Source organism: Martes martes (genome assembly GCF_963455335.1).
Source record: "Martes martes genome assembly, chromosome: 6".
NCBI classification, from domain to species: Eukaryota; Metazoa; Chordata; class Mammalia; order Carnivora; family Mustelidae; genus Martes; species Martes martes.
In genome coordinates this window covers 129,729,488-129,754,046 of record NC_137893.1, presented here as the reverse complement: position 1 = coordinate 129,754,046, position 24,559 = coordinate 129,729,488, and the positions used below count along the sequence as shown (strand labels likewise).

Sequence of the window (24,559 nt, the reverse complement as noted above, 5' to 3'; positions counted from 1 at the left end):
CAACCACCCTAAGAACTGAATGCATTTATTAGGCCCAATTTTGCAGGCGACAATATGGGAACAGAGAAGGCACTGACCCAAGGCCGCACCACTAAGGGATAAAGCCCACACGCCAAACGCAGGCAGGGCCCCTCCAGCAACCATCGGCACAACCAGAATCCCGCACGGCGCAGTCACCAACAGAAGGGATTTCCAGGGCAACAAGAATGGTGCCACAGCCCTCTGTATAAATGATACCTTATTCATTTCTTTAAAAGATTTTATTTGACAGAGAGAGACATCGAGAGAGGGAACACAAGCAGGCTTCCCACTGAGCAGGGAGCCCGATGCGGGGCTCGATCCCAGGACGCTGGGATCATGACCTGATGAGCTGAAGGCAGACACCCAATGACTGAGCCCCCAGGAGCCCCACCATATTCATTTTTTACTGTTGCCTCAATAAATTGCTACAGACTTAGCAGCTTAAAGCCACCACTGTGCCATAGGTCAGAAGTCTGACATGGGTCCCACTGGGCTCAAACCACGGTATTGGCAGAAGCCCTTTCCTTGCTGGAAGCCAAGGGGAGAATCTGTTTCTTTGCTCCTTCGAGTGGGCAGAATTCAGTTTCTTGAGGTCACAGAACTGATGTCCCCATCTCCTTGCTGCCTCTCAGCTGAGGGCCCAGGCCGCTGCAGCCGTCGGCCTGAGGCTCCTTCCTCCATCTTCATGGCCGGCAACCACGGGCTGAGTCCCTCCCGCACTCTGAAACTGCCTCTTCTCCCACGACGTTTCTCTGCCTCTGTGGCCTCCCTCTTCGGTCTGGGATACATCGTCTGGACAATCTCCCTCATTGAAGGTCAGCTATTCAGGAATATTTATTCCCTTCTGCCACGTAAGGGAACGACATACGCATAGGCTAACACCAAGGGGCAAATGCTATGGGGCCAGAATCCCACCTACCAGCATGGGCCATGGTCGCGTCTCTAACCGGTCTCTCGTACCCATGGTTGTCCGGAGTTTTGTGTACAGAGGTAATGACGTTTTGTGAACTGTGCACTGTGAATAAAGATTCTTAGGAGCAGGTCCTCATGCAATGGCTTAGGGGAGTAGGAAGAAGAGCACGTCACCTACTTGAATCAACACGGGCTAATTCCCAGCCCCAGAAGAGGTCACCTCTCTTTCACGCTACCTGTTACAGGTGTGGGCTGGCCCACAGAATGGAGACAGACGAGGCGGGAAATCAGGCTGAATTTCAATCTGGTCAGTCCCGTTGGGCTCAGGGGCCGCGAGCAAGGCAAGTTCACTGCTCCCCGGTCTCCTCGAGCCAATTAGTTTCAAAAATGGAAACATTCTCTGCAGCTTGACCACAATTCAAAGCTCACAAACTGCTGTTTTTAATTGTAAGGGGAAAGGAGGGAAAGAGTTCCAGGAAGACCAGGTTAAGGCTATTTAAATGTCTATTTAAATCCGTGCGCTTCAGATTTTTAGTTACTGGAAGCACCACTTTTTCCACAAGTTATAATCTCTTAGGTGCTATTCATGAACTTGTCACCTAATTTCCCTTCTTTATTAAACATTCTAAACTTAACTGGAGGAAGGAAAAAATGCGGAATACTTTTAAAATCGCAAAAAGCCCCTCAGATGCCGCAGATACAGATTAAACGGGGGGAGGCGGGAGGGGGTTCACCCAGGCAACTGCGAAAATCTCCTAGCCGGTCTCCCCATTTCCAGCCTCTTCCACACTGCTGCCAGAAATATCTTCCTAAGCACACATCAGCCATTCCATAGCCGTACTGCAAATTTGTAAATAGCCCCTCGCTGCCTACAGAACAAAGTCCAAACTCCTCAGAATTGCTTCGGGAGTCCTCAAGGTCAGGTCTAAGCTTACTTATTCAACCCCCTCCCCCACCGAGTCCCATACCACCTCCAGGCCGAATTGCCCTCAGAACCAGCATCTCAGACCTCACTGCACCCAGGACCCCGCCGCCATTGCCCTCATAGCTTCCTCATCCACCAGCAGGAAGCCAACTCTTTTGTCTACACTCGCAGCCTGAATGTCATGACCCCCATACGTTAATCACGTCTTCCTTGGTACACCCATTAATATTCAGCTTTTAGCTCTATCCCAGACACCACCATATTCTGTTTGGGGTCAGGGTTAGGTGTGCATACATCTGCCTCCTTCTCTGGAGGGAGCAAGCGCACCTCTCCCCTTCCCTACCAGAGTCTGTGCTCAGCCCGGTGCCCGCAAAGAACTCTGTAAACACACCGCACCACCAAACTACATCTGTCCCTTCTACACTGAAGACACTCCCTGGGTTGATGGCACTCTTTCGTCAGAGCGGGTTACCGAGGGCCTCAGCTTCCATTCGGTCGGAGGCACAGTGTCACTGTATCTTCCAGAATTCAAAAGGAGGTTCAACAAAACCTACATACTTTTGTCTTCGTGTGCTATATGGGATCCTTGTAAAAGTAGATCTTTTTTGCATTCTGTGGGCGGTATACAGTCCCTGTAAAATCTTTCAGTTCTTCTGCTTGAACTTTTTCACATAATGTTGGCGCAAGTTCAAAGAGGAACTGCAACTAGGGATTGGCCTCCTCAGAAAAGGTGTAAAAGGAGATGAAAATCTTTGCCGAAATCAACATGGAGGAGGCCGAGAATTCGGTGTGGGAACTGTACGTGAAAAGCACTTAAGGCAAGAATTTGGTGAAACACGCTTGCTGCTCGGTAGGAAGAAGCACGTACCGTAGCTGACCTTAGAGGATCATGGAAATGAATCTCTCATCCCAGCAAAAGGGTCTGGCGACATCTTGTATTTCAGTAGTGGTCACAGGCCTATCCCGGTTGTCTCTGTGCTTTTAGTGTTGCAAGGTGGCACTTCAGGAGAAGTTTCGATTCTGACTTTGGCTTCCTATGAGCCAGGCCCCAAGCACCAGGAGGGTCACGAAAAATAACACCCAAGGAGACAGACAGATCCAGTGAACGAGAATGAGCTGGCATTTCTACTGTCCTGAAAACACAGGTAGGGGGAAAAAAAAGTCAAAGGGATGACCCCTTTGCTTCGGAAAAGGGCATCTCCTATCATCGCACACCGAGAGAAAACAAGTTAGATGAGGTATTACGAATAGGAGATGAATTGTGACTCCAACAAGAGCTGCCACATGGGAAAAAGTGAGAGGACAGATCCTAAATGCCTTAATTTTATAAGTCCTGAATAACACAACATTACACACTATTACTTATTTCTAAATGGAGCCAAAAAACAAACAAACAAACAAAACCACAAAAAAAACCCTCAATATACAGAAACAATCCAGGCATCTGTGGACAGATGAATGGAAAAAGGAATGTGATGTACACAGTAGGATACTATTCAGCCTTATAAAAGGAAACCCAGGCACACCCTAGATGAACCTGGAAGGTGTCATGCTCAGGGAAAGGAGTCAGACAACAGAAAGACAAATGCGACACAACACCACTTCTATACGGAATCTAAAATAGCCAGACTCAGGGGGGTGGGAAGGGTCACTGGGTGATGCACACTGGGTGTTGTTACACGCAACTGATAACTTACTGAATGCTACATCTGAAACTAAGGATGCACTTACTGTAAGTTGGCTAATTGAACTCAAAATCGTCAAACTCAAGCCAAGAGGTAAGTGGTGGTTGCAGAGTCTTGGCAAGGGGTGGGCAGGGAAATGGATGATGTTGGTCAAAGGATATGAGGTTTGTGACGCATGGTGAGTTCTAGAGATGAATGGACAGCATAGGGACTACAGTTAATACTGGGCTGTGCACCCAAAATGTGCTAGAAGGGTAGATCTCAAGTGTTCTCACCACACACTGCCCCCCACACACACACAGAAAATGGCCACTATAGAACATGATGGATATGTTCATTAGCTTGACGGTGGTGATCATTTCACAATTACTCGTGTCAAATCACCATGATTGGAAACCTTAAATATATACAATTTCTGTTTGTCAATATTACTTTAGTAAAGCTGAGAAAAAATTAAAACTGCCTAACTGGGTGGGAGTCAGGTGAAGGGAGTACATACTGTATTGTATATACTTCTTGTACATTTATACATATCTTATAATAATAAAATATACAAGCTCATTGCTTACAAAGAGGAACCTGAAGTTATCTCGCATTCCTCTTGGCTACTCTTGTAGTTCATCAAATCAAACAGCGGAGAACAGGATCTGCTATGTTTATGACCTGTTATCAACTCTGTGCCTCTCCCTCCAGCTAATGTATCGCTTCTCATCCTAAGGCTAATATATATCCTGGAAATGAAAGTGTTTATGTCTTGCATACTCTTGTAGGGAGAGCAAAAATTTAAGTGGCATGAGGGGGGAAAAAAAAGTTTCCTGTTCCAGGACTTACCTGTCTCATTATCCATAATTTAAGTACTGAGGAGCTGTTTAATTTTAAACAACTTTTATAACAGTCTATAAAAAAGAGAAACATCACATCGTGCATGTGCTGACTCTAATTTGACATTTTTTCCAACCTATTTGGACATCCTTGTGTGCACTTAGTCTCCCTGGACCGGCTGCTCGGAGTTGAATTCTGCCTGATTCCTTTCCCCAATGCTCTGAAATACAGCGAGGCAATAATGCATGTCTGTTTGGGCAACCAACCAAGAGACCACCCTCCCCCTGGCCAGACCTCTCTGGTCTTGGGCAGGGGTATCTCAACCCTGCCCATGGCTTTGATCTGTCTTTGGGTTTTAAATACTCCCTGTTGCCTCGTGGGGAGCTAAGTGAGTTTGCTTCAATAGACATTATGTCACCCGCTCAGCCCTTACATAAACAGAGTGTCTAACACCTTCACGATGTAAGCTGAGCCATCGAGCCTGGAGCAGAGGCTGACAAGATAAGTATTTTGTGTCGGCACCTGCAGCAATCGTGCCTCCTCGCATGCAAGCCTTCTGCATGGCACAACCAGGAAATTTAAATTTAGGCTCGACAGCAATTCTCCCTGACTCCTTGAAATACTTACTAAAGTTGTAATGACATCAGATAGAGGGAAAAGAATATTTCTTCTTCCCAAGGGCTTTTTTTTTCCTAAACCATCTAGAAAATCACAGAACATAAACCCTGAAGGGAGAAGGCAAGGTAAGATCCTTTTTTAGAACCACTTTTGTGAACAGACGAGTTAGAGAGGGTTTCTCATATCTGGACAGCGTTTCACAGTGTGTAATGCTCTCACTCAAAGGTTTGATGTTATCAGGGATGAGAGAAAGAAAAAAGAAATGCATATGCTGATTTGGTTTTGGACCAACTGACCTTCGTTGGCCCAGTGTGCGTGTACTCCGGATGAGTGAAGGTTAAGTCAGCACGTTAGATACCTGGGAGTGGGAGGTGTCCAGGTGAATAAAATATTACACGATAAAGAATCAGAGAAGTTGGTGCTGAAGGTGAGTTGCTCCAATCTGAGCCAACCCTGGAATGTGAGCTTTCCAAGTCCTTCCTATAAGCCACACGGAGTTCATCTGCAAACACGCACTTGAAGTTAGCAAGCAGCTCTGTGGCGATCGGCACAAAGGAAGCCTCCAAGAGTCATGGCATGTGGGTCAGCCATGTCAGAAAGGCCACCGTGATGAGACGGCATTCTAACCGGGGTTGGAAGGACAGAACGGAGAATGGGGAAATGGGCAGTTGTACAGTATACACATTAAAAATCCGGAGAAAAAGGCCGGGAGGAGGAGGAAATCGCACAGCAGTTGTTTAGCTTAAGGATAGATGAGCTCAGGAGGTAAAGCTGGAGGGCGTGGGAATCCAAGAGGCGTCCGGGCTTTATCCAGCACGTGGTGAGGATCCAGAGATGAGAATCCCGAGCACGGAGGATCCATAGTACAGAAAGTCAAGCTACAGACTGAAGAGCCGGCAGAGATGCAAGGGTGGGTTAGTCACAGAGGAGACAGCACAGGAGTCTAGGTCAACAGCACAGTGAACCTTACGCAGGGAACTAGGGGGACGTACGGAGGAAACCGCTGGGGCTGAGAGATCAGAGCAGAAACAGCAAGCCTGGTGATCGGCTGGATGTGGGAGGAGGGTGGCTGGAGATGAAGCCCGCACCCCAGTGCCTAGCTCCCCAGCTAGCAGACCCTGGTGGATTTCCACACCAGATGCCAGGAGTCAGCGGGGTCCAAAAAGCTGCTCCCTAGAAACGGGATAGGTCTGGGACACCCGGGTGGCTCAGGCAGTTAAGCATCTTTCTTAGGCTCAGGTCAGGATCCCAGGGTCCTGGAATCGAGCCCCACATCTGGCTCCCTGTGCTTCTCCCTCTCCTGTTCCCCCTGCTTGTCCAACCACTCTCTCTCAAACAAATAAAATCTTAACAGAAAAAGAAGAAGAAGAAGAAGAAAGAAAGAAAGAAAGAGAGAGAGAGAGAGAGAAAGAAACTCGCTAGGTCCCTGCTGATCTACCAGCTGTCACCAGCCCACAACAAGTACAGAAGTGGAGACTGTTCAGGTCGACAGCAATTTGATTACTTCATACCCACAGAATCCAATAACTAAAGACTGAGGTTTGATTCCATATGAATTTGGGTGTATTTTTTTTTAATTTCGCTTCTCTAATAACTCATTTTTGGTGAATTTTACAAAAGTATAGGTCTGCAGAAATTAAAAACAAACAAACAAACAAAACTAAAACTGGATCTTGTGCAAAGACAGCTTGAGAAGCACGGCACCAAACAGCTCCCGAGCCACATCGTGCCTAGACCACAGGGCGCAGGAAGAGAAGGGAGCATATGCACAGGTGCTCGGCACGGACAGACTTCCCCGGGGCTGACGTCTGGCCCACCAGCTGCTGGGCTCCCCAGCACCATGGCCCACTCAACTGCCAGGCCATGGTCTCTGTGGTGGGGCACTTTTAAGCCAGGCACCTGCCTGTCATTGTGCCCTGTGGCCGCATGTCTGTCTGCTGAGTCCTGTGCCTGGGTGTGCTCCCGCCCCCTCACACCCCGTGGCTATCTCCGCCCCGTGTGTTGCTCTGCGTGCCACATCCCCACCCTTCTCAATCTTTTGCTGCTTTTCAGGAAATGTCCCCAAACGCAGCAGGAGTCTGCGGGATAGAAAATGAACCAAGAGGGAGAAAGCAGCATTACAGAAAGTAGAGAGAATTTTTTCACCTTTTGGCTGTATAGTCCTTTCGGGGGGGGGGGGGAGGGGGGGGAGAAGGTCTCGAAGTGACAAAACCTTGTGGAGAGCAGGATGAAGACCTGGGACAGCAGACTGATGGGAGAGAAGTCAAGGGGAAAGGAGAAAGTGGGTGGAAAGACAAGAGCAGCTTCCCTGGTCCGGAGTTAGGGCACAGTGAGGCAACTTCACGAAGCTGTTCCATTTCGTGACCGGCGCTATTAGGAATGTCAGTACAATTCTCAGGAACTTTCCCCAGATTCTCCCTATCTTACTCTCTAGGAGTTTACAGCTATAAAATTCTCAGGTTTTGCCTTGTTGAGATAATAGGATAATAAGTGACATCAGTCATTCTTCCAGACAAAGGCCATAAAGAAATGCATACTTATGTTTTCTTGAAAAAAAAAAAGAAAGAAAGAAAGAAAAGAAAATACAGTTTCTACTTAAGCTTACAGAACACTTGGAGAAGGATGAGCATGGGGGAAAAGTTGGGGGTAAATTGTAGTCTACTTTCATAAACTTCTTGGACTTGTGCCCTACCTAAATTGCCAGAATTTAAAACAGAAATGCAGGAAAGCATCTATGTGATGTTTTCCAGAAGGATCAGATCTTTTAAACTTGAGTATTTAGAAACAAGATGCCACTAGGATCACTAACAACCCAAAAGCACCCCTACATGCTCGCTCTCAAAATTAGGAAAGATAATTCACCTATTTTTGCTATTATCTCCTAAAATAAATATGGGAGGTGAGATACAGGATACAAGCTGATCGCAGCTGCAGAGAGCAAGCTTGACCCCAGGACGGCTTGGCCCCACGGTTCTTAGTTCCAAGATAACCATTCATAAACATCTTCAGCAAATTCCTTTCTTAAGGATGCTCAAGGCTTGTAAGAGGAATGCATGAAGAGCAACATCATCCATGAAAAATGGGAATTTTCACTGACGTTCCTTTGTATTAGGATGATTGCATTCCCTGGAGTAATTGCTTAAAAGAATAGCTCAGGATAGTATGTTCACTATCTGGACTGTGGGGATGGTTTCATAGGTGCAGGTCTATGTCAAAGCTCATCAAATTGTACACTTGAAGTGAGCAGCTTATTCTGTCAATTATACCTCAAGAAAGCCATTTAAGAAAATAAAGAAGCAATGGGGTGCCTGGGTGGCTCAGTGGGTTAAAGCCTCTGCCTTTGGCTCAGGTCATGGTCCCAGGGTCCTGGGATCTAGCCCTGCATCAGGTTCTCTGTTTGGCAGAGAGCCTGCTTCCCGCCCCCCCACCCTCTGTCTATCTCTCTGCCTACTTGCAAACTCTGTCTGTCAAATAAATAAAATCTTCAAAAAAAAAAAAAAAAAAAGAAAGAAAAGAATAAAAAAAAAAAAAAAAGAAGGAAAAGAAAAGAAAAGAATCACTCCAAGAAACACACCAGGGGATACCCCCAGCACTGAGTTCTGAGAGTCTCTAGTTCGGCATTTCTCTGCAGGCCACTGAATTAAGAGGTCACAGCAGTCAAAGAGTCCAAGCAGGGAAAGCAAAATCCCTGTTGGTGTTTACAACAGAGGGAACGTAAGGCAGGGAACTGGTGGTGTAGACAGCCGTGACAGAGCCAAGCAGCCAAACAGGTTATGAGGAGATGACCGATGGACTGGCAGGCAAAGGAAGCCATTTCTAGCCTCAGGAAGGAGAGCCCCCGGGAGCCCCAGCGGCAGGTGGACTACGGCAGCCCATCCAGAGAGAGCCTGGCTCACAGCAGAGCAAGTTGCAGCAAGAAAGGCAGCTGCCTGGTGTCCCACCCCAGCTCCACTGAGACGACCAGGGAAAGGGTCAAGAGTGGACCTGGGGGCAGAGGCACCTGAGGCGGACATAAAAAAGCGGTTACAGAACAAAAGTAAATTCAAAGCTAACTCTCTTAAAGCAAATCAGCAGACTTCCTCACTGCTGGGGCTTGACACTCTGATAGACTTATAAGTCTCAGAGGGGAGGAGGATATAAATGATCTTCTCCATGATCATCTTCTGCAGAACGTTTTGGAAAAGTAGTGTTCCATGAAACACTATTTGGAAAAAGCTGATCTGGCCAATGGGCTAGCATTTTACAAATAAGGAAAGATATTTTACAAGGAAAGAGACCAAGAAATTCGCTTAAGTGGCTTGACCAAGATATCATAAGAGGGGATGGGACTAAGACTGGAGCACAAACTCAAGCTTCCTAAATCTTGATGATGCACCCTTTCCTGAATTCTATATTGAATTGGCCATAAGCACTCTCCAGCACCATCAAGAAAACGAGCAACATAACCATTCTAGTGGCCAAGGAGTCATTCTGGTGGTGCAAACCCACTGGAGACCATGGAGATGGCGCACAGTCGGCTGCATTAGGCCAATGGCCAACCAAAGGCACCAACACCGTGAGACAAGAAAAGATGGGAAAGAGGAAGTAATTGCAGGGGAGTGGCTAAATTTACTAATGGGAAGAAAAGGGAAAAGCAAGAGGAGGAGAGAAACCAACCTCCACCACTGGGGACCACACACATCCCCGAAGCCATGCCGGAGTCCACATCTTGTAATGAGGACAAAGGGTGCACGCCTAACAACAGGGGTCAAACACCCCCTATTAAGCAAATGAAATAACTAAGGAGCTGGATTTGTGACAACAGTTCCCAAAGCTGGTGTGAGGGGATTCCATACTCCACAGACCCCGTAAGAATGCAAAGGCCTGTTCCGTGGCCCCCTGGGAGAGATGGAACTCTTCAAATGTCGTTGGCTGAGGCACTTATGTCCTCTTCACTATCACCTACCCTGAGTCTTAGTCCTACCTTGTGGTATGATTTTACTAGGGCTCAAGCAAGCGTCTATCTTACCAGCGGGTTACTTACATCCCAAGGCGGAAATTACGTGCTTGAGCTAAATTTCTCAAGCCCACTGATACCGCCATAGCCCCAAGATCTCCCCTCTTTTTGAGAGGTTTCATTGTGGGGGTGACAGATGTGGGGGGGGGGCTGGGGATTTAGATAGAATTCGGTGAGAAAATATTCCACTAAAAGGGAGAGTTGTAGGAAGAGACTTGAGGAGAATTTATGAAGTGTGTCACCCATACAATGCTTGTTAAAGAAAGGTGGGGGGGGGGAATGGCCACAAGTTCCCAAAACACCTCAAATGAATTGCTATTTGTTCAAAGGCAATCTTTTAGCATTTATCATGTTATTTGCTTATTTACCATTAATCTGGGTAGCCCTATCTCCTAGAAAACCCTTCAAAACAAATAAGCCTAATCTATATACCACTTACAAAGACCTCTGGGTGGATGGAGTCTCTATTTAGCGTTAATCAGATCTAAACAGTCTCTCCTGAGGAAACCTTGTAATTTCCCCTGATCCTGTCTCTAGGGCCAGTGAAACATATTTTTGTGAGCTTCTTGATCCAAAGGCGCACTAAGTTCTATTAGGTTTTCAGAAAGGAAGGAAACTATTTTGTCCCTCCCCTAGCCACCCACCCCCAAATTTCAATAATTTACAAGCACAGAATTCCTATAATTCTTGTTCATTCTTCAGGCTTCTTTAACCCCCCCCCAAATCCTGCCGAGCATGGATCAAACAGGGCACAAGCCAGGCCCAGGGAGAAATTTAATCGCTCATATCTCTGCCTAAGGGATTGTCTAGGTACTATGGTGACAGACACCTCAATGAAAGTATGCGGAGGAAAAAAGATTTTTAAACTCCCAGACTTTAAAAAAAAAAAAAAAAAAAGGTGGGGGAGGGATTTGTAATGGATTTGGGGTCAACACACAGAAGCACAAAATCAGGTCCACAGAGTTCATTGAAATTATTTATATGCAATGTGGTAAGACCACAGAGACAAAACATTCTTCAACAAAGGCATTTTCTTTTTCTCCCCACAAACTATGCCTGTTTTGAATTTTCATATCCCCATTGATTTTTCTGGTTATGTGTACAGCTTCTCCACAGAGGAGTTTTTGGGCAGTGAAAGGACTCTGTGTAATACTGTAATGACAGATTTATGTCCTCAAACAGCAGTCCAAACCCAGGGAACAAAGAACATCAGGAGTGAACCCTAAGGTGAACAATGAACTCAGGTAATCAAGGTAGATTTTTCAAGTATAACAAATGTACCACTCAGGTGTGGAATGTTGACAGCAACCGAGGCTATTGTTATGGGGGCGGAGAGTATAGGGGAAATCTCTCTATCTTCCATTCAATTATGCTATGGACCTAAAACTGCTCTTAAAAAAAAAAAAGTAATTTTTTTTTAATGCACAACTTCTCTGTTAACTTACTCTGACATGTGGGGGTTCAAATAAAATCTGGAAAATAAAAATTAAAAAAAAAAGTCAAGTAAAACTCTTAGTCCCTGATTTTGTACTTTACAAAGCTCTGTCTTTAGAATATTGAAACGTAATTCATAGATTTGAAAGCGGGGAGAAAAAATAACTAGTCTCGGGGATTTAAGCAAGCCCACTTATAAAAAAATCCTCCGACCTAATCAGCACATAAAATAGCTCACACTCCTCTTAGGGTTAGTTCACGCTTTGCTGATACACGAATCAGAATTTTTTTGCCGGCCCATGCTCGCGCACAGGAAACCAACAAGACTGTAAACACAGGAACAACGATCAACACACACAGATGTCTAAGGCTAGAAGTCACATTCTGAACAAGGTGAAAAGGGTAAGTGGCAGTAGAGTCGTAATAAGGATCGAGGCGGATATCAAAGTTCAGTTGTGTAGAACGCTCAGGGCTTGGCTCTGTCCTGAAGACACTGTTTTCTGCCTGCAGTCAAAGTCAAATCCCGGCGCTCACCAACCCCTCCCCCACAGAGCTCTCTGATGATGAGAAAACAATCTGAACATAAAATCAGCAATACACTGCAAGGACATTTCAGGCCTAGGACAATCCCAACCTACCCAGCAGGATCAGTCATCAAGGGCGTATGCCCAGGAAGCTGAAAGTCAGGAAGGCTCTCCCACTCGGAACCAGAACCTCATTCTGCAAAAATGTTTGAAGGGGAGTCTTCTATCCGGTCATCTGGGACTGGGTTAGAGATAACAAGACCGTGGGGACCCATCAAGGAATTACCTGATGTCATTTAGATATCACTTCTATTCTGGACCCAATCATTTTAATAATGGACAGGGGAAGGGCAGGAAGAAAATCCATGCCTGCGGACCTCAGTGGAACAATGCCACTCACGGCAACCTGGTTTTCAACTCACTTTCAGAGCAGAGAACAATTCTTTGGGGTGTGCAGTGCTTCTGCATGCCAAACAAGGGGATATTTATAGATAGGTACAGCTTTTTCTTTTCCAAAAGCAGAGTTCTAGGAGCGAATGCTACCCACAAGGAGAAAACCCACAAAATTCCAGATCTGGGCTTCCCCGAGGGCAGGGCAGGGCTCTTGCAGGCTTTTCTAATTTCTCCTTAATTATCCACTCCTGCCCAACCAATGGCTCTGTGGCCATTCCTATGCATGAGGAATGGTTGTCCCCCAGCCTTAAGATATAACATCAATGAGGAGGAAATGGTCCTGAATAAATCAAACAAATTTAACTACAAACATAAATGATCAGATGATATGCAAAAAACCTTTAAAGTTCTAAATTCTATGATCTATGGATAACAAATTTAATAATAATCCTAAACTTCCTATTAAGGAGAGTGAACCCCTGCTTTAAAACGGGGTGTCAGTGGTTTGGGCATGTTTTCCCAGAGAAAACAATGTTATGGAAGGGAGCTGTGTCCCCAGCCAGCTCCAGAGTCTAACTTTACATATAGAGGAATGATATAGTACATATTTATAGTGGAAAAAAAAGTAGAGAAAAGAATCTTTTTGGCTGAAGATTTTATTTACTTGAGAGAGAGAGATCACAAGCAGGGGGAGGGGTAGAGGGAGAAGCAGACTCCCCGCTGAGCGGGGAGCCCAAGGACCCCAGGATCATGACCTGAGCCGAAGGCAGACGCTTAACCCACTGAGCCACCCAAATGCCCAAGAACGTTATTGTCAAAACACTAGTAACTGAACAAAATATGCAGTCAGCTTCAGCGAACTATAGTTTCATATTTCTAATGCTTCCAGTGGAAGACGAGCAGGTACAACTGAGTTCTGAGAATTTCCAGTACTCCCAAAAACTTCATAAGGGTGATGGCCCTGGCTCTTTAGTGAGTCTATAGTTTTCATGACCGTGAGAATGGTTTTCCTTCTCCTCGATATAATGGTCACCACTTGCCTATGTTCCAGGTAGGACGGGAGCCATTTTCTGGCTTACCAGTTTCCAAAGGGCAAGAGTTGGAAGGGAACACGGCCAGCCAAGGTGTTAGAAAGTAAGTGTGTTATAAGAGGAGAGAATGCGCTTGAATAAAAGCAGCTGAACTGTCATGATGAAAAGAAAGGAGGAGGCATCAGCTTTTTTATGAGGCACACTATGCCCCACACTGGGCCCTGGGTGACACCCTGTGGCCAAGGCAGCCATGTTACCTGGCACTCGGTTGGGTTGGGCCATGGCCACAAGGAGGGTGGGGATAGAAAGGTTAATGTGTAACAGCTGTTCGCATACAGGAGGACTCTCAATTGTTCATCTCTCAGGGAGTTGCTACATTGATTTCTCCTTTTACTTGGGTATTTCCGGAAGCTTCTAGTCAGGAACACAGTTGTCTGATTAAACTCCCTATTGCCTGCTTTCCTTCCCACCGCTGGAAGCGCCAAAGAACAGGAGGCAACGAAAATTCGAACAAGAGGAGGGAGGGGGAAAGGCAGAACGAGGTTCACGACAGAAAGCTGTACTGGCTTTATATGAAGGGGGAAAAAAGCATTCTATGGACTAATTCATTTTCACACACAGAATGGGAGGCAGAGAGCGAAGGACAGTTGTGAAAAATTAAAGAACGCTGGTGAATCATCCAAGAAATTTTATGCTCTTCGTGCTCCTTTTCTAACTCAGTTCCTTCAACAGAGGGTGAGGCAGGACGACAGGGTGGTCATCTTTGAGAGTCTGCTAGCCATCTTTGACACCCAGCATGCACCCACCCACCCCCAGATTCAAGTAAAATATTACTTTGAAGTCCAACATTTAAAGTCACTCAACTCTGAAAACAGCGAGGGCATATTGAGTAAAGTTCTGAACCTTGTTGTTCTGCTCCCCTCCCCCCAGCCACAGATTTTTTTTTTTTTTCTATCAGTAAGAATCCTTCCTTCATGCTAATCAGAGGTAAGCTCTTAAGTAGAGGAACTAACCATGATTCAGCACATTTAAAAAGGATTTATACCCATTCTTAGAAGGACAACCAGAGGAAACACCATCTCAAGTCTAAACAATGATATCTGCTTGCCCTTTGATCTGAGTTTAAGGACACTTTGTACAACTTTTTTCTGTTGTTGAAGTACCACTGAATTTCACATTTACTATTCAAAATTTCTTTAGAACATCCACTGTTCCTTTGAACCACACTCTTGCAACCAAATTCTCCAAATTATATTTGCTGTGAGTAGCCTGCAGGCAGGGATTTATTTTCTGCTAACAAAAATCTTCGTTAAGTAGAGGCAACCCCCATGAAAAATAGTACCACTGATCCCTATGTTTATGAGAAAAAGACAGTATAGTGTATCTGGTTACAAATACAAGTAGGGAGGATTCCATTTTTCTTCTAATTTATGTTTCCCAAGGGTAGTTTTGTTCAGAAGATTGCCAGTATTTTTAGTACAATAAGTTTCTTGTTACTTGTACTAATACATACTGATTCCCTTTTCTGAGCATATTTTATTTTATTTTTACCCTAGCATCTAGAGATCAACACTTCATTAATTCAAAATAAATGAAGTCTGAAATGCAGAGATTTAAAGAAACCTTTGCACTACCCTCAAGGGTGATGCACATTAGAAATATACATATGGGTAACTAATTAAAAAACAGGTATATTAATAAAGTATTATGGTATATATCAGATACCATTAACCAAAATGTCCTAAAGGTCTTCTCTTCAAATGTCTGACTTCGTAGAAATCAGGTATGCCATTTCTAAGTGATCAGACCTTCCAGACTAGTGAAATACGAATTTTATGTGAAGGATAGGTCTTTTTCATCAATTCAATCTTTATTACACATCTTTCCATGTGCTCAGCATGATATTAAGATGTAGGCTTCAACGGTGGAGAAAGCCTGGTTGCCTTTTGAGGCTGCCACCCAGAGAGGGATGACAAGTGAGTAAGCAAATTTTAAAGAAAAAAAAAAATACATTCTTTTTGTGATCTGTGCACCCAGAAAAAGCAGCAGCATTCTGTGACGGTAAAGAATGGGTAGGGACAGTCGAGAAGGCTTCTCTAAGAAGGCGAATTTTAAGACCTAAACAATATTTCGGGGTACTTCTCCAAGGTCCCCAAATTGGCAGGCCTGCTTATTAAACTGCCAAGACATTTGCAGCATTAGGAAACAAGTAGAAAATGGCATCTGGGGCCCCGACTGAATGCACCCGGTGCACCAGCCTGTCAGCGCTAAGGAGGTTACACATGTACAGCCTACTCACCCAGAGAGTTTCAGTCAACATCAACATCAAACAGCCAGCATTTGGGATATGTGGGAGAAACTTAATTCTGTTGATTCTACTTCCTGAAATCAAGCTGAGAAGGCTCAGCGTGTTTCAGATGTATTTCATGAGTAAATTATTCTCCCTTGTGTGCGTTGGGGGGGGGGGGGGTTTACAACTATGTATCACTTTCTCTTATACTTTCAGTTTATTTATGTAACTACCAGGTGTAAAAGTAGTTGAAAACATGTATCTTTCTGCAGCTTCTTTAATGAGTCAGGTAATACAGCCTGCTAACATGCCATGGAAGTGGAAATCAGCAGAATGCTCCCAACATCCTAAGCAATTACTGTCTTCAAATCAACTGTCCTTAGGCTCAGAGCCATGATAATCAGATTTTATCACATTTTAGCCTCTCGTTCTGAAATCCTCTTTCCTACTGCTAAATGCATTAAGATTAAATAGAACTGTGGGACTGGCAGGTGGCATGTTGTGACTTGGATTCTACTTACCTGAAGGTCCCCCCCCAACTGCCCATGTGGAGTCCCGGGCTGGACCTACAGACAGTGACAACACATAGTCAGAAAGTCCAGCGCTATGACAGGAGGGGCTTGGGGCAGAGTTTCCCCACCCAGGAATCTCTTCCAGTTCCACATCAGCCCGTCCCAGGCCCGAGATGACATGCCTGTTGAATTCTCTTGGAAATTTTCAGTGTTTGTTTTTTGGACCTTGAAGTTTCCCTTATGAGAAATGTAAGTTAGATCATCACCTTAACAGGATTAGTTAACAACCAGCTTCAAGCAGTGTGACTCAGAACCAATGTGTACCTGTAGACCAAAAAGGTCAAACAAGCAAGGAACGAGGAGAATGTAGAGGTCATTAAACACAGTAAATGTCACCATCCTTTACAAACTTTGCCTCAAGCCAACTCTAACAATTTCAAATACCACCTCAGGCAGTGGCTCCTGAACACTGGATCCACATGAGCAATCCTTAGAACTATGGACACCTGGCTTCCACCCCACACATTCTGGTTTCATTGATACAGGGTACCACCTCAGCATCTGGGTTTTTAAAAGCTCCCTGGGGTGATTCTAATGTGCAGCAACATTTGGGAGCCACTGACATAAGGAAGCATTGCTCTTGATCTCTTACTGGAATGATCTGATTTCCTTCAGACGTTAGGATGTCAGTGTTTCTTGACCATGGTGGCACATTAGAAAAACCAAAGACACTTAAAAGATGCCAGAGCCCACTCTCAAAGACTCTAACTTAATTGCTCCAGGGAGCAGCCCCAGCATCCCTTACTTCTTTAAGTGCCCGCAGGTGATGCTAATGGAAAGCCAAGGTCCGAACCGTGGACTAAGCCCAGGCACCGTTCTCTGGAGACTGTAAATGATTCTCAGTGAAAGAGCCAGAAATACCCTTTGTCCTCCACTTTGTCCAGGTTGGGACTACCCCAAGAGCCAACAAAACGCCTCCCCAAGGCTGTCAGGAGACAGGGGAGGCGGGTGGAATTCACTAAGCCAGAAGCAACAGAAAAGAGGAAGAGCGCTGGCCCTCCGCACTGCCCCTCCCCTCCCCCAAGCAGACTGTATTGACAGCTATGAGAGTCCTTAGAACGTTTCCTGGAGGTGCCTCAACCTTGGATTTGGTTCCCATCAATGATGAAAATTCTTACCCAATCAGAACTCTTGGCACTGTAGTAGCAAGACTGGCAGGCCTTGAGCCTCCGCTCCCTGTGAGATACTGTTTCATGAATTTCCCAGGAGGATTTCCGTACCAGTTGGATGCAATCGGACCTCCCTCTTGAGCCCCCGGTCCTTCCTTCCCCCAAATCCCAGCAGAGTTGAGAATCATCTCATAGATGTATTTGTAAAGAACTCGCTGAACTATGTTACATAGTAATCATTCAAGCAAATAATGGCCAATGACAGACATCTTTGACATGGCTTTGACAAGTGTCTGGTAACCCACTCTGGGGCCTGGGCAGGGCCCCAGGTCTCACACCGGAAAGGAAGTCCGCGGAGACCCAACCCTGACGTGGCTACTGCGCCCCCATTTCTGCCCGCGGAGAACGTGTCCCCTACATCCCTTTGTCTACTCTAAGCTGAGTCAGTTTATGAATGAAGAGTAGCACAAATCAGAGGCACTGATCCTGAAAAAAAAAAGTTTGCCTACACCATTCTCATTTACAAATGAGAAAACTCGGGGAAAAAGGCTATGTGACTCCGTCCGGGTTTGCCACAGAACATTTGTGGCGGAGCCCGATTTAGCCGCCCTTGAATTTCCATTCTGTTGCCTGGCAACCAGTTCAGACCAGCTCAGCGCCCAACCTCGGCCCCTAACCCGCACCCTTTCTCTGCCCGTGCAGCTCGGGCAGCAGTGATCCGGAGTTCAGCCTTTTGGGGCACCCGCCAAAGGCATGTGAACTAAGATCCTGGATGGGTTACCCCAACTGGGCTGGGGATCCGGTCCCAAACCCACGCGAACCCCGTCCGGCATGCCTTCCGAGGTTCTTTTGGCACCTTCCTCTGCAACCCTCCTCCCCCGATTCCATGGATACCACTTAACATAATCGCGTCAAGTTTCCAAAGTTCTCAGTTGCTATCAGATTCCCTAAAAATCCCGGTGGAGGAACTGGCACTCAGAGCTTTAAGGGTGCAAAAGAAATCAGGCGGGGAAAGAGTGCTGAAGACTTCTTCCCAGATGGCTACACTCGGGCGGGACTTTTCTGCTCAAATCGAGTTAACCTGGCCGCGGCATTATTGGAAAAAGCGCGGAGTACGCCTGGACGCCGCAGTCCGTGAGCCCCACGGCCCGGCGCGCCCCATCCAGCCCGCGGCGTCCGGCAGCCCCAGCGCGCAGCCAGGCGGGAGGCGCGGGGAAGCGCACGTGCAGCCCACCCCGCCGCAGGTGGCGGGAGCGCGGCCCGCCTGCCCCGGTGTCCCCGCCGCGCCTGCCGCGCCCCGCGTGCCAGGGTCTCCTCCACCCTCTCGCCTCCCTCCCCGGGCCCGAGAGACCGTTATGGGGAGAGTGTTTTCGCCGTTACGCTACCCCAGATCCTTACCCAGGTTCACAAAGCTCATGACCATGTCCGCGTCGTTGAGGAAGGCGCTGTCCTGCGCACTAGTCAGTGGGGACGCGCCGCCGCCCGGTCCCGCGGCCAGGAGGCTCTTGCCGTTGACCCGGGGCGCCGCGCCTGGGGGCGGCTGCCGGCGCTGGGACAAGCCTACCCCTCCGCGGGGCCCGTGCTGCCTCCTCTCCTCCCCCGACGCCCAGTCCTCGTCGTCGTCCGCGGCCAGGGCGTTGTACAGATCCAGCATGAAGAGGGGCGCAGATTTTAGCCGCCCGGGAGGGGGGTCCCCGCGAGGTTGCTGCTGAGGGAGCGCAGCGGGCTGCGGCTGCTGGAGGCCGTGCAGGGGTCGGGGCCGGTGCGGGAGCCCCAGCACCGAGAGGATCTCCTTCTGCATCTCGCGCTTCTCGTGCGTCTTGAGCCGCCGGTAGAGGAAGCCGGAGGAGGAGGACTGCGGCGGCGGCGGCGGCTGCTGCTCCGCGTGGCCCGGGCTCCCGCCGTCCCCCAGCAGCGCCCCCCCGGCGGCGGCGGCGGCTGCGGCGGCGGCGGGCAGGGGCGGCCGAAGCGGCGGGGGCCCGCAGCAACTGCACAGCAGCCCCCACCACCAGCATAGCCACTGCGCCCTCCGCCCCAGCATCCCCGCCCGGCCGGACTGGCCCCGCGGGCCCCGCGAGGCGTGGAGTGGCGGAGCGAGGCCGGAGCGCGGCCGCTGTGGCCCTTGGCGTGAGCAGCCCCCGCCACCTCTCGGCGGGCTCGCTTCCCCTTCCTGGCCCTCAGTCCTTATCTCTCATCGTCCTCTGGGGCGCCCCCAGTTGCTCAGGCTGGAGGGGAAGCGAGGGGGAGAGATCACGCGGAGAACCACTCAGAGGGGAGCCCCACACTCCGGCGCAGGTCTCTAGAGGCGCAAGGTCCAGGCCAGGTGCGTCCGAGTCCCGGCTGCGCTGCAGCCGGCGCCCTCGCCCCTGGGCGGGTCACGGCGCGGTCACTCCCGGGCCTCGCTGCCCGCGCACGTGCGTTGTCCCGCGCCCTCCCGGGCGGCTGAGTGGGAGCCGGGGCGGCGGGGCGGCTCACCAGTTGGGGGAGATGCCCGGCAGCATCCCCGCGCACGCCTCTCCTTGGCTCGCACAGCCACCGAGAAGTTTACTCCGCCGTGGGGCCCAGACTGTGGCGACACGGCGTCCCGAGATGCCAATCTTCTCCGCGAGGCTTAACTTCCTCCCCGCTCACAAACTCCGCGCCCCTCCGCCCTCCGGCACTGTCGCTGGCCCCCAGAATCTCCGCGCGCCGCTTGAACCCCCAAGGGGAGGCGGCAAGGATCTTGCTTTCCGTTTAGAGCTCTCCCGGCTGCCCCGCAAACACCGCTCGCAGACAGGACAGGAGGGAACAGGACCCGCGCGCGGAGCAGTGACCGCGGCAACGGCGCGGGAATTCGGAGTCTCCCGCCTTTCGGCGCTGCGCTCCCCGCAGCGGCCAACGTGGGCTTTCTGGTGCGCTTCTCGCTCAGGTACCGCACTCCAGCCCCCGAGAGTCCCTGCCCTCTTTGTTAACAGACAGCTTGGCAGCCAATGAAGAGGCACCCCTCGCCTGCTTTTAAATAGACCCGCCCCCTTCTTTCACCCTCCCTCTCTAGGGAGGCGTGCCTCGGCCGCGCGTAGGTTTCAAGCACAGAGAATTCTTGGAGGCACCAAAAGTAGGCGCGAGGTAGCAAAGGCGAAGAGGTCGTCCCTAGTAAGGACGATCTAATCAACACCCCAATGTAAGCCTGTCTCTGTTACAATCATGTAAAAGGCCCGAACTGATGATTTAACTAAATAAAAGCAAAATCAATGCCACCTGTATTCACAGAGCAACAGCAGGAGTAGTTTCTAGTACTTGGTGTCCCTTGACGGCTGTAATAGAGGCGGACTCGTGACTCGCAAAGGCAGCTGCGCGAAGCTGGGACACACCCTCCGAGAAGCTGCTCACAAACAGGCCACAAAGAGGGCCAAATGTAAACCGGAGCCGGCGTCCTGGGGATTTGGGGCCAAATACCTTGATTTATCTCTTCAGATCAGCTTTGGCTTGGCTTCTTAAGCTAGCACCTTAAAGAAAAGGGGTAATTAGGTACTATAGAAGCCACCCGCTACTTTTCTTGGAAATATTTCAGTGCTTCTCCAGGTTTTCTGTTAACTTTTCATTTTAATGTGTTGAAATACAATAGCGCTTTCATGATGCTAGATAGATAAAACTTGGGGAGAGGTGGTATAGAAAATTCCTACTCAGGTAGGGGCTTGGCATGTTCCCATTCAGGGTAATAGGGGTAACGAAAAATTGCCAGCAGCGTTAGACAAGACCAAGCGTAGAAGACGCAGTTTACATGACAGGCACACTTCTCAGTCACAGAGAGGAACGCCTCTACCCAGACACCACCACCATCGGCCATTCAGGATGCAAAGCCACCTGCTCTCATACTATCCAAGAATGCCCAGGAATCTACAGAGCCTACAAACAAATTCACTTAAAACACTAGGATCTTTTACTTGGTGAAAAGTGTACGGGTTAGAAAACAAAACCTTCACTGACCGTCTTAGTTCACATAGTTCAAGGCATTTCTGAGCCAGTCTGAAAAGATAAAAACTGTGGGATTCATGGACTTATGAGATCATGGGGTTTCTGCTGATCGAAATCTGATAAGCATTTCTGTCTTATTTCAAAGGATCTATTTTTCACGGGGAAGGGTCTTCACCTCCCCTCCCACCCACCCATTGGACTGCTTTTTCTGACTCTCTCTCAGCCCAGACACAGTGATCCTTTAGTCTTTAATTCTACAAATTTAATTTCTTAACTCAGATTTACTTCTACGAGTGAAGTCTTTAGTCCTACAAAGGTCTGAAGCCACTGACCTCAGGTAACACAACTTCAGCAACACAAAAGACGGGTCTTGAGCAGGGATTCTTTCCTTGTGAAAAGAAAATATATCACTCTTGGTCTGGCATGCCAGGGTCCTTAGAATTCAAAAGCCTCCATCACTTCTTTCTTCTCTATGGGACTTGTTTGGGCATAAAAATCACTGCAGTGCATAAAATCACAGCAGCCAGGGCATCTGGGTGGCTCAGTGGGTTAAAGCCTCTGCCTTCTGCTCAGGTCATGATCCCAGGGTCCTGGGATTGAGCCCCACATCGGGCTCTCTGCTCCGCAGGGAGCCTGCTTCCTCCCCTCTCGCTCTCTGCCTACTTGTGATCTCTGTCTGTCAAATAAATAAATAAAAATATTTTTAAAAAAAATCACAGCAGCCAAGAGTCCTGATCAAAAGATCTGAAATCTTTGCAAGTAAGTATATGTAGGCTTCCTGCCAAGATCCTTCTCCCTTCGCAAACACAGTCACACCTTCATCTTAAGACCTCTAGTGATACAGAAGCAGAGTAAAAGCATCTCCAACCTTTTAGGACAGGGGGAAAGCTCTGAAAAACTGTAAAACGCTGAGCATAGACAAGGGCACCTGGGTAGGACTGTGCTGTTGAAAACACAAAAGTAAGTTGTGACCCATCTATTAGATATGCACATATTGTCTATGCACATAGGAACACGTGGAGAACACACACAGGCGAACACACTTACCATCTTCCCTTTTTCTTAAATACTTGGTTAGAAGTAGATGGACCTTGTGACATGGGTCGAAAATGGCACTTAATGACTCTTTATCAAGCATCTTAGCAACAGCCCTGATTCAAGTCGACCATGAGCCTCCCATCCCCATCAAGAGGGCTTCTCAGTTCCTGGGGAGGAATAGTGCTGGAGAAAGGAGGTGTCGAGGGCGCCCCCAGGAGACGCACACAACAGCACGCAACTCTCGTAAGAGCCAGAGGGAAAATATGTGAAGTGCAACATGACAGTGATCATAAGGGACATTCAACTGAGGGCCACAAAAGAGGGTGTGCTCTCCTCATGTCCCCACCACTCCCAACAGGGGCACATGTTGGCTGGAAAACATTAGGAGACCCCCTTGGCCTGGATATTGGGGCAAAAGGGGGTAAAGAGATGCAGTTCTCAAGTTTTTATAACCTCATAATTGGGACCTCTGCTTTTCCAAGACAGCTGGAATCCTGGGTGGCTAAGAACCTCTAACCCACCACCTCCCCCACTCCCCGTTTCTCTGACCCCTCCCCAGCACCCCTTGAGAAGTCTCGGAGAGCTGGACAAAGTCCAGATGTAATTCTGGAGGGACGGGGTGAAGGGAGAGGAGCTGGTTTGGCTTTGGAGTCTGCTGGAAACGTGGGACCAGACTGGAGAAAAATCAGAGGTAATTTCGCCCCCTGCAGGACACAAAAATATTACCGCCCCTTCCTCCGCACCCGAAACAAGCTTCATTAAGTTCTCTGTATGTGTCTCCAAAACATCTGGGTGGAAAGAGGAGGAATTCGGTCAAGAAGCCGGATGTGGGAGCCAATCCACATCAAACATCTGGTTGCTTGGCTGACATCTCATGCAGATGGCCTTCAGTTTTCTGGAAATGGGTTGCCTGTCCCACTCCCACCCATTTAATGAAGGAATGAGGAACCCCTCACCATAAAGCACAGGTTTATCCCCTGACTTCAGTGACGCTGAGGGGAGGATGAGAAGCCCGTCCCTGGGTGTTATTAATGCACAGGGTAATTCACACAACAAATTCTTTAAAACAGCAGTTCTTGTTTCTGTTATGAGGAGTTCTGTTATACATTTAAAATACACATGGTCAAATGATTTCAATTTTTAAAAGATGCTGTTTATTAATTTAAATATCCTGTACTCCATGCTTCCTTTGGAATTATATTGTTACCAATAAACTGCAATTACTGCCTTTGGTTTTGTCCAAAATCACACATTGTCCCCTCTCAACGGTCTTGCAAATGCAAGCAGGCTGCTTTTAGAATGAATGTAAGTGTCACAACCCATGTTGTTCTTGTGTCAAAAAAGCCTGAGGTCCAGTCACCCTGAATCCTTGGAAAACTCCACTTCAAATACTACATTTTAATCTCTAATATTTGTGTGAGGATTTGATTATTTCTTAATATTAATTTCGAAAGAGGATAATATACTCTGATTTCAAAAATACCTATTTGGAGTTGAGTGAAAAGGAAATACAGTAAGTAAATGTTTGCAGAGCATGAGAGATGAAAATTCGAGAGTTAAATATTGCTTCTGAAAGCTACACCTATAGGGCAGCCTTCAAAACACGTGTCTCATCCAAAAGTCTGTGCTAGCAGTTACATTCACTCACACTTTCCTTTCTCTGTCAACTATTCAAAAATGCTGGGCATTCACACTTCAAAATATCATTCGAGCCATCATATTTTCCTACTCATGAAGGACATCTGGTGGCAAAGTGAAAAACTAATACATAAATCTGTTTCCAGAGATTTTTTTTCCACACTGTAACCCAAATGGCAAATCTGTTACTTGTGTGTGCTTTCCAATTTTTGGCCAAGCTCAGATCTTTATCGTCCTAGGATTTAGGCTGTCTACATAATATTAAGCAACAGAGTCTTCAGAAACATCCAAATGATTAAATGGTTTTTAAATGTTTCATTAGATAAAGGACATGTGCAGACTGAGTCTTAAATTTTTTTTTTTTAACTGAGCAAAACAATGCTTAAGACATTTCCATGACTAGTTCTACTGTCCCTGAAGAGTTCTGTTCCAAGAAATCATTGAACACTTGGCTCCGCTGGGGAGGGCCTGAGGCTCCACAGCCCGTGCTGGCCTCAGAGTTTCACTCCATTCTGTGGTCCTCTTTGTACCCCATGTCCTTTGTACCCCATGCAACTGGGAGGCTCCATGAAAATATGACATTATCGTGCTGCACTG

General features: G+C 47.6%; 1 protein-coding gene across 1 annotated transcript in view; it reads right to left on the bottom strand.

Annotated features, from left to right (window-relative positions):
• The window catches only part of BMP6 (bone morphogenetic protein 6), a gene marked incomplete at its 5' end in the record, with an annotated part of 147,051 nt that extends 127,678 nt beyond the window's left edge, over positions 1-19,373 (bottom strand). The window contains one exon of the mRNA XM_080806062.1: positions 18,731-19,373. Within this exon, the coding sequence (XP_080662188.1) occupies positions 18,731-19,373 (643 nt within the window). The remainder of the gene's footprint in view (positions 1-18,730) is intronic.
• Positions 19,374-24,559: the final 5,186 nt, after the last annotated feature.